The sequence below is a fragment of the Epinephelus fuscoguttatus genome, linkage group LG18 (assembly GCF_011397635.1).
Source record: "Epinephelus fuscoguttatus linkage group LG18, E.fuscoguttatus.final_Chr_v1".
Taxonomy (NCBI): domain Eukaryota; kingdom Metazoa; phylum Chordata; class Actinopteri; order Perciformes; family Serranidae; genus Epinephelus; species Epinephelus fuscoguttatus.
In genome coordinates this window covers 8875735-8886645 of record NC_064769.1, presented here as the reverse complement: position 1 = coordinate 8886645, position 10911 = coordinate 8875735, and the positions used below count along the sequence as shown (strand labels likewise).

Genomic DNA, 10911 nt, shown 5'->3' with positions numbered 1-10911 from the left:
AAATTTGAGAACCCCTAGTTAAAATTTTTGTTTCAAAATGCTCTTAATTGGTCAGTTTAGACGTTAGGTTTCTAAAAAAATAAATTCCTACAGTCACTCTTGGAGGGTATGCTCAATAAGGGTGTAGGTTGAAAATGTTAAATGAATGCTAAATGGGTGATTCCTCAAACGGTGTGAAAAGTACTAAATTGGTGGTGTGCCCCTTTAAAGTGTGAGACTGCTAAACTGCCAGGATTGTCTAGAGTGTCAGGTACATCTTGGTTTCAAACCCAGCATTGTCCACCATTGAAAGACATAATTTTACATGACAGACATCTTTCATAAAATGATGACACAAAGACAAAAACATGAGTGTGAGCATTTGCTCAATTTCAAGACATTTATTCACATGTTTTAGACAAAACATTGTGCTGCCCTAGCATACCTATTTGTTTCCATAAAGCATCTGATCTCAAATACCAGATTTAAGAGCATGCAAAATGAACACTCCCAATACTCTTGTTACTAGTTAATGAACAATTAAATAGGTTTAAATGGGGGATATTTATTTTTTTGCTAAAGTGCAATAACAACATAATGCAGGCTGCAAACACTGCTATACAATTACATGGTTGTCTTAATCAAAAGTTAAGTCGTACTCATTGAAAAGCAGTGATGTGAGTCCTACGTGTTCCCAGTAAACAAGTAGGGTCTGTCTACAAAAATAATATCAAACAAGATGCAATATAAACCTGATGTGTTACAGTTATTGTATGAGAAAAAGCTGAAATATTCCCTGTAATGCCGTTAAAGTACATTCCTCCCTCACCCTCTATGTATCATGACAAGACAAAAGGATCCTTAACTCATAACATGAAGAGGGCAGTATTTTCAGCACATACAAAACACGATCTCTACAGAATGTAAAAGCACTGAAGAAAGAATTTACTCATGTTCCCTCAGTAGGCTGAATGACTTCTTGGCTCTTTTTATGATTCAGTGTTTACAATATGTTTTGCCCTACATGTGTGGGATGCCTCATTTCATGGTCCAGTCTTTAGGCCCTCATCTCTCCGCCCTGCAGTCTTTAGTCACAGTAAAGTGCCTTCAGCCCCATCCTTGTCTCTTCGGTCCAGCTATGCCGGGGATTTGATTTCAAGAAATGGGTGTAGAGATTGTAATCGCGTCGTGTGGTTGCCCTTCCTTGGAAAAAAAAATGGGACACTGAAATAAAAAAACATGTTAATGACATAAATATATTCAGATTTAACACAACGTCAGCTGGGGTTTGGTTTAAAATATAAACACCTGAGTAGATCATGAGTGCTCCTCGGCGCTGCCGCTGAAAGAGCGGCTCCGGATGTGGTTCCTTAACTGCTCGATCAGCTCTGGGTTCTGCTGCTGGATCTGCTGCGCAAACTGTTGTCCCCTGACAGAGAGAAGAGATAACGTTGTTTACCTGCTGAATTGCTTTCTACCAGAACAATAACTCACACAAAGCAAGATGAGAAATAGTTCTGTTTTTCAGATGCAATACAAGAACAGAGAAGGATCTTATCTCCCCACATTGTGGACATTTACAGGACAGATACAGCTTGATACTAAATCAGAGATGCAAAAAGATTCTCATGATGGTTTACTTGGGATGAAATATGATCAAAAGAGAAACTGGTTCCCAACATGTCTGTTTGAGGCTCAGTGGTGTGAAACTGTACATCAGTTTTGGAGGTCATTAAACAAACTCCCTCAAAGTGTTTCCACCTTTCACATAATTTAGGAAAAAAAATGTACTGGTAACTGTCCCCAAATCAAATTTCTCTCTACTCGATGTCTGAGTATCTGGTGGTGGTGCTCTAACATCACAAACTGGGTATGTGCCACAGTTGGCAGCAGAGATGTTGGTACAGTTTTGCCACATGACATTGTTTCAGAAATATTAGATTATATTCAGACATATTATTCTAATTAACAGTTAAATGAGATGATTGATATTACTTTCATATCTGTACAGTTAATATAAAGCTACCACCAGCAGCTGGAAGCTTAGCTTAGCATGTAGACTGAAAACATCAACAGGAAGTGACTGTGCCTAGCCAAGAAATCGTTTGGCACCTTTTTATGTAACTTCATATTAACCACACAGACCAAAGAATGTTTCAAATTTCCCAAAATGTTGATTCACTCCTTTAAAGATCAAGTTTGCGATTCAAATCAAATATGCTTTTCACTGTATTCAGTGAATGCCTCCTCGTGGTCCTGTATCTGTCTATTTTGTGTGTGCTGAAAAAAAGGTGTTCAGACACAGTCCTTGATCTGTAAATGAAAAACGAGCAAAGTGGCTCAGACTGAGCCACACTACACTACATCTTAATTTCCTCTTTCACGTCCTCGACAACAAACGGAGCTACAGCTTGATAGTAATGAAAGGTTAATAACACTGGAGATATTATTAGTGCCTTTGAAGGAGCACTGACATAAGAGACAGATCTGTTTGGGTGCTGAGTTTAGATATCAACTGTCTTTCTCCACAATTACTGACTCCACCTTTAATCTGTTATATTTAAAGGATCAGTTTGCCCCCAAAATCAAAAATACGTATTTATCCTCTTGCCTATCATGCTTTTTATGAATCTAGCTTGTTTTGGGGTGAGTTGCAGAGTACTGAAGTTATCAGCTGTAGACGTGTCTGCCTTCTCTCCAATATAATGGAACTAGATGGCACTCAGCTTGTGGCTGTATCACTGCACAGAAGGAAGCATCTACTGCTAGCTCATCTCGCACCACTGAGCTATCTGACATAACAGCTCAGTCGAGGAGGACGCTATTAATGTTCTCATTGCTGTCACAAGCACAAGCCTCTTGTCCTTGAGTAGATGGACGCTTCCTTCTGCGATGTGATTCAGTTAGTGGGTGTCGTTCGGAAGAAAGAAAATATTTCCTACATGAAACTGCTCACAACGGGGGGCTGAGTAGCTCACCTGGTAAAGCAGGCACCCCCCTGTACAAAGTCGAGTGCCTTTTAGTTCCATTATATTGGAAAGAGGACAGACATTTTTATGGCCGATATCTCCAACACACGCCAACTCATACCAATCTAGAGTGATAATTAGCACTACAGGTAAGAGATTAAGCTTATATAAAGCTATCTAAAATGAACAATAATTGATAAAACAGTCCCTTTAACCCCTCCAATTTTGAGCTGATTGTACTTACGCTTCAATCAAGCTGGAAATGTCTGACAGTCCACCCACTCCTGCAGCAGGACCCCCGACTGCATTGGACATCATTCCTGACATACTGCCCGCAGAGTGACACAATGACAGTGAGTCAAAGTATGCTTTGATACTGCACTTTATACTTCACCTTGAAGCAACCCTAAATGCAATCCATTCATTTTGACACTCACAGCTGTTGTACTTGCTGGTTCTGCATCACGCTTGCAGCCTGTAAACAGAAATCCACTGTGTCTCTCACAAATGTATTATAAGGACAATTCATTTCTAAATACATTAGTTATTTTGTTTGAGAAAAACAATCTATTGCTGTACATATGCACATACATAGCAACCTGATTTAGATGTATCTTGTCATAATTGTTGCAGTAAAACTGGCATGCTTGAAGAAGCGTTCTTGGCCTGGCAGGCATTCTCATGTGTCATCGTTTAACGAGTCAGGACTCTCTAAGGCCAGACACAGTCCTTTTCACTAGACAACAGCTCGGTTGATTAACGGGCTAACTGTCACTCATGGGACTAATTAGGGAAAATATCTGGTCTAACCTTGCCAGAGACAAAACAAGCATGAGACACGTGTCTCTAGGACAAATGGCAAGTTTCCTGAACAGCACTAACCTCTTTGACACAGCCAGGCTATTTATGTACAATACATACATTAGCACTCATGCTCTTACCATGCTGATGAAGGCAGGGTTGTTGATTAGACTCGCCATGTCAAATCCCAATCCAGCAGCTATCTGTGGCACACAACAATAATGATGGCTCTGTAATATATGTCAGGTATAATAGGATATACATTATGTTACATAACCAAATGAGGAAAATACAGCTTGCTTTTCCTTACTGGACTGGTCGCTTCTTTCTGCTTCTGTTCTGCAATCTTCAGGTTGGATTTGTAGGTGTCATTCTCGGGGTCTAATACCAAAGCTTTCTTGAAGTAGGAAATTGCCTCTGGAAACTTGTTCATAGCTGTCAAAGCCAAACTGAAACCACAAATGAAAGGGACACACATAATTTTAGAAAGACCTTGAAATATTATGGAACAGATTACACACTAAAGTCCTACAAAACTTGTTTTAATAGTGTCAAACATTAAACTCACCCCATCCTTCCATACGCTTTGCTGTAGCTAGGATCAATCCCAATGGCTCTCTCGCAGTCACCAGTTGCCTCTGTATAATTTCCCAGTTTACTGTGAGCAGCAGCCCTGCAGAGGGTTAAATTCAGATCCCATGGCTACCTTTATCACTGGCTTGTTTAAAGGAGCACTTCACCCACAAAATGACCATATGTATATCAGTGACTAGTCTGAGTGGGCGGAAGTTCACTGCATAGATCAGCCTCTCATTGGGCGGAACGAGCCACCCGCTGAAGTCCTGCCCTACCACCTCTGGTTGCAGTTTTCAACACGTCCTTTTCTAACTTTTGCGGTGTTTGATCTTGCGGGGATGAAGCCATTTTTCTGCCATGGTTCGCGTCCTGAAGGCGATATTTTTGTGGGCGTGTTACACCAAAACCTGTTTCCCCCCAGCAATATTTTTGCAAGCGCACCGTTGCTGTGGCACTGCCCAGAACAATTGTGATTGGTTGAAAGAAATACAAGCAGCCGGGGCGTTTTTTTCTCCAATCCGAAAGTGAGAGTCGGCCCAGCCAGACCTTTCTTTTCTTGAGAAAGGTCTGGTGAGTGAGACTAATCAATTACTGACATGTGTTACATTGAATTTGTGAAGAAAACTGCTTTTCTTGGATGCTTCCATGGTGAACGGAGAATCCAAAAAAGGCAAACATTCTTTATGAATTAAAGTAATAAGGGTCCACTTTTAACAACAGCAACATCTGTTTACAAACTCTCCCACAACTTGTGCAGTATAATCCAAGTCTCATTTATCTAGTCGTATGCTCAGTATTTCCCAAACACATGCATTTTTGCTGAAAATTCTACAATATAAAACACTTCCACTTACGAGTAGCATGCCCTGAGCATGTGTAGGCATGTACATGTGTTTAAGCTCTGCAGGGTTCAAATAAATATGAATAAAAGAGACTTGGTTTATACAGCACAAGTTGTGTGAGAGTTTGTAAACTGATCTTTAGATATAGTTTTGCTGTTCTTAAATGTGGACCCCTATGACTTCAATTCTTGAAGAATGTTCACCTTTTTTGGATTCACCCTTCACTGTGAAGGCATGTAAGAAAAACAACGTTTTCGTCTAGAATTTAGGGTAATATGTGGTGAGAAATTGAAATACAAATGGTGGTTCTGTGGGTGAAGTATTTCTTTTTGGGATATCTATACGATGTTCAAAACATTAATATAGCAGCAAATAAGTATTTGCTATGTAAAGATATGGTGAAATAATGGCGTCTTGATCACAGAATGAAGTCAGACTATCTCTGAGCTTCTCTGTTCTTTGCTGTGGCAGACGGTCTGGCCGTGCATGCATGTTAGTGCATGTGAGTGCACATGAGTCCCTGTGTGTGTATCCCACCTCTAATATCGGGACAGCTTCATAATGAAGCATAAAGCCCACCCTCCGGTTCCCCCCTAACTTAACACCATTAGCTTTGTCAGCACTGTTGGCATTGTTGGTGCTGTTTGCGCTGTTAGCACCTTTAGTTGCTAGCCACCAGCTCAGCCACCTCCATGTTGAGAGCCATGTGCAGACAACCTCTGAAACACAGATACACTCTGAGTAACAAAACAATGACAGTGTGAAGGGTTGTTGCCTGTTTGTTGTAAATACCTATTGCAGTAGTACACAGCATTTCTTAGGTCCAGGTCAATGGCCTTTGTGTAGCACTCCACTGCACATCTGTAGTTCTCTTCCTTCATGTGATTGTTCCCTAAGAAGAAAATATTGGATTGTTCACTGAGTTAACACATAGAATGACTGTGGTTACAACACTGCTCAAAAATGATCACAGAAGTAGCCTTGCTTTTTATCATCTTCAGAAATGGTTAGTGAAACTTTTTAATAAATGCTGTTGTACCAACAACACTTCCAATTAGGGCAGATAAATAATAATTTACCTGATACTGGTACCAAGACATATTCAGGGCTATGGTGAAGTTTACCAAACATCAGAATTAAGATAAATATGTCAGGTGTTTGCTCTCATTGTATCCTACAAAAGCATCAGTTTTCTTTCAGAGGTCAGTACTTTCCACCAGAACTACAAATACAGCCACCAACAAGTCAGTGCACAAGGTGAAAGGAGCAGCAAAGTTCCTAGATGTTCATCCATTAAGTAACTGGCTGCCTTTCTGATATCACACTTAATATCTAAAAGAAACTGTGAAACTACAGTTGTCCTTGTGGGTTAAGGGAAATAGTTCCTCATTAAGACATGAACTATTGCTGGTTCCTCCAGCTAAACGTGTTAGCACACATATGGATTATACTGATACAGAGTTTAAAAGATGAAGTTATTAGCACTTCACAGCCACCCCGACCAATGCCCCACTAAAAGAAACCACTTCTTCTTCTTTTTTTTTACGGTTTCAGTGATCATAGTATATATCTTCCAGCTAAAGTCACACACTACTGAAATAGCCAGTGCACAAAGCGTACCTTCTCCATCTGCTTTTATTGAACTGTCTGAGCATGTCTGTCTATTCTCCTGAACTGAAACACATTTGAGGCACATTTAATACTGTATTTATCAATTCTTCTGCTGCTGATCACTCCTCTGTTCTCTCTGTACTCAAGCTCTCCACCCAAAAACATGTCAAAGTGTTTTGTGAAGTCGCTCGTAATTATGACATTGCTTAAATATAAGTACCTCAGACACTTGATGCTACAGAGGAAGGCACAGGTATTGGACTTGGTGAAATGAGAGTTAGAATTAAGAGACTTAACATTACCTTCATTCTTGAGTTGCTCAGCTCGTTCAATGTCTTCTGGAGATGGGGAACTCTCTGGTATGGTTATGTTGTCATTCTAAGTAAATGCAAAACAGAAGAGTCATTACATCCACATGAAATGAACTGTGAATAAAATGTGACTTTGTAGTTAATAAAAGGCCAATATTATGGCAGACATTTTGACTTGACAGAAGGAAAAGCACAGGTGGAACTAATATCATTAAGGATGATTCTACTCTATTTCGTTTTGCCAATAACCAATGCCAGTGAGCCAGCATGTGCTGGCACAGTCTACAGTGTTGACTGTGGACGTGCTTCCTTCATATGTTAAAGGGACATTTCACTTCAAAATCAAAAATACGTATTTCCCCTCTTCCCTGTGGTGCTATTTATCAGTCTAGATTGTTTTGGTCTGTGTTGCTGAGTGTTGGAGATATCAGCTGTAGAGATGTCTGCCTTCTCTCAAATACAATGGAACTAGATGGCTTGTGGTGCATGCTTCCTTCTGCGTGGTGAAGGTAGGAAAGAAAATAGTTCCTATGAAAATGCTCACAACAAGGTCTGTGGATTATCTTGAGTAACTGGATCCTGATTTCTGGAAAGTGACATTGCTGTTGAGTTTTTCAAATGCATTTTATTCTTTGGCGCTTTGGGCACCACAAGCTGAGTGCCATCTAGTTCCATTGTATTGGAGAGAGGGCAGACATCTCTATGGCTGATATCTTTAACACTCAGCAACTCACACCAACACAATCTATACTGATGAACAACACTACAGCTGAGTGGAAAATATGTAGTTTTGATTTGGGGTAAACCGTGCCTTTAAAGTATTGGTCCCATGGATTGTACAGTACCCACCTTGAGCAGGGAATTGAGGAAGATCTCTGTCAGAGGCTGTGGCACAGCAAGATGGCAGTCACTGGAGCTAATCTTAAAGGTCGTCTCCAAACACTGTATCGCAACTGCGGTGACAGGATAATGTTGGTGAGACAAATTACACTTGTGAGATTTTAAGATTATAGCAGCCAAACAATTGGTCTTAGAGTTAACAGTATTATTACGGTGAGTCAGAGCTTGGCTGCACATTCAAAGTGAGAAATCCAAACCGTCCTGTTCATATAGGATAAAACACGCCACCGCACATACTGCACATAATTTCTTGTAAATCTTTGTGAGGATAAAACCCTCTCCTGTTCAGTCTCTTTATACCAGGATAGTGAGATAAGAACAAATGCATAGAAGTACACTGAAATGATGAGGACACAAGCAGAGTGTCCTATATTTGTAAGGTATAAGTGCACAGTGAGTTGGCCTACCTTCGAGGCTCTCCTGCTCATCAGAATTCAAAGCACCGCAATGTGTTTGATCTCGTAGGAACTGCACAATAGAGAATGCCAGACGCTTCTCCACTGCCATTTTTACCCAGAAACTGCTGCACACAGGAAGTTGTTTGGGATGAAACAGAAAGGCGCCCACACAAAAATGACAATATAATTCATAGTGTGACACTTTATATAAGGGTATAAAACACATGCTTAAGTAATGCATCACTAATACATGACTCATGATAAATTAATTCAGGATTTTTACAAATGGTTTCAAGAGTTGCTTTATTAAAAAAACAACCAAGTCACTATGAGTTATAGTCATATGCATACATCTACGGTCAACAAAAACAATTTCTAGTAATAATATAACTCACAATCAGATTCCCGACACAACATCAATACCCAGCTTTTCTACTTTCATGACAGTGTTAACGTATGCTAAAACATGCCTGTCACATTCTCCCCTGATTTGTCAACTGGAAGGCACCTGCTAGATGTTTTTGGTTTTAGTGCATCCTGCTTTTCAACAACAACGACAAAATATCATAATAAAATGAATCAAAATTCACGTTCCATCCCCTAGATTGTAAATGTGACATAAACAAAGACTGCTGAGTCACGTGGCAACATGTAGATATTTCTTTGATCAAATCCATGTGTCTACAATGCCCTTTTCGAGGCAGTAAATAAATGTTTTGTATAAAGTAACTCTGAATGAACAATCATTAGGTGATGATCCATTAACTGATCATATAAACTGATAGTGACCTGCAGGCCAGTCAGGGGAACAAAATTTTCCAAATTGGGCCTCTCATCCACACCCACAATGGTGCATCGACCTTTGCACACCCCCCAGCCCTGGGACCTGCATCATCTGTACCCTCTGACCCCCCGTGACAGGGCCTGGGTGGCTCTGGTGACCTGATAATTTAGTCTGGGGGACAGCAGGAATTCATGATGCTTCTTGTATTAAAGCTTCTGAAAATGTATCTGAAGTATTTCTCTATAAGATTAAACATTCATGACTAAATAAGAAACATCTTTTGGCATTATTTATGAAGAGATTAACAGCCAAACACCCTGCTAATTTGCTTCATCAGGACTGTGTGGGTGGCGATCATGTAGGACTTCATTACTCATAGCATGAATGTGATTGAAAAAAAATATGATTTCAGGGGGTTTAACTGGTGCATTAACGTGCACTAACAAGAATTATTAGTTATGAATAAGTTAAGCACATGTTTTGTACTCTTATCATAAAGTGCTGCCATACATAGGTTTATTGTTTATGTAATGTATGGTTACATGGGGATTTTCATGGCTTATTAAATGTAGTGAAAGCTCAGTCAATTATCAAACATAGTGCTGGGTAATTATTTATTATCTAGTTATTATTCAGGACTGGATTATCAACTGGACAGCTGCCCACAGGCCCCCTGCACCTCAATTGATTTTTGGCACTTTAATTAATTGCATTTGTTCAGGAATTTACGAATAATATCGACTTATGTGGACCCTGCAGTTTTAGCTTATTTAATGGGCCTGTTATACACAGACGCCCTGTACTCACGTGGTACTCTTAAATAAAGTGCTGTTAAATCAAATTACCCAAATGTGGGCTCAATGGTAGGCTATATTTTAGCCCAGGGGCCTCCAAACAGGTTCATCCAGCCTTCTTATTATTCTATTATATCCCAAAAAATACAACTAGAAAGGATGCTGGTGGTGCATCTGGTTCTTGTTTCCAAGACAACTCACATAAGGATGAAAGCAAAAATGATTCTTGTTTGTAACAAAAAAAACACAAGCTGGCTGTTGCAGTTTGTTATCTCTCTGTCTGACCAAAGCTGCTCCGAATCTATCAGTGGCAGCAGGGGGTAAACAAGGCCACCAAACTGACTGTAAATTAACTCTAAGGGATTTGCAGATACAAACACTGCCTCATATTTCCATCACGTGCTGATGCCATTCGTTGTTACGTTCATTTAGGTCTGGCAGGCACAGCCACTCCTCCCTCAGTGTGTTGATACACGTAAATGCAGTGATGCAGAAGCTGTGATGTAATACCATAAGGGGAGACGAGATGTTTATGAATTGAATTCATAATACAGGCATTTCTGTTTTTAAACAAATAAACATACAATGCATTCACTAAGACTACAACCAATGACGCTGGCAGGTGTTTGTCATATCTAAAAGCTCGTCTTCCCGGACAACAAGGCTCGCGCACTGTGCAGCCTGACTGTGTGATGCTGGCTAAAAAACACAATCCCAACACTGTGTCAACGAGGCAGCAAAACAGGCGCGAGGAGAGGAAGGAAAGGTTGCCCTCGTGTCCCACCCAAACACTATGAAGGCAATTTAAAAATAACATTGTATCAAAGGATGCTATCCAGTGTCCCCCCCCGCCCACCTACCTGAGCTCTTATCCAGCTGTCTGCTGCTACCGCGTCATGAGGACTTGTGTCGGAGCTGCTCGCATCCTCTTCTGCGCCTGCGCAGT

General features: G+C 40.3%; 1 protein-coding gene across 3 annotated transcripts; it reads right to left on the bottom strand.

Annotated features, from left to right (window-relative positions):
- Positions 1-388: 388 nt before the first annotated feature.
- sgtb (small glutamine rich tetratricopeptide repeat co-chaperone beta) lies at positions 389-10905 on the bottom strand. Of its 3 annotated transcripts, none has more exons than XM_049604747.1 (12): positions 10826-10905; positions 8397-8512; positions 7939-8042; positions 7081-7156; positions 5960-6059; positions 4318-4422; positions 4060-4198; positions 3890-3952; positions 3386-3423; positions 3193-3276; positions 1288-1408; positions 389-1203 (listed from the first exon to the last, which is right to left on the bottom strand). In XM_049604747.1, the coding sequence occupies exons 2-11, from the start codon at positions 8494-8496 to the stop codon at positions 1297-1299; spliced, it is 921 nt and encodes a 306-aa protein (XP_049460704.1). In that variant the 5' UTR covers positions 8497-8512; positions 10826-10905; the 3' UTR covers positions 389-1203; positions 1288-1296. The 3 variants fall into 3 exon arrangements, with proteins under 3 accessions (XP_049460704.1, XP_049460705.1, XP_049460706.1); XM_049604748.1 differs by having other exon boundaries at positions 8397-8509; positions 10826-10902; XM_049604749.1 differs by having other exon boundaries at positions 389-1182; positions 10826-10857.
- Between the last annotated feature and the right edge of the window lie 6 nt (positions 10906-10911).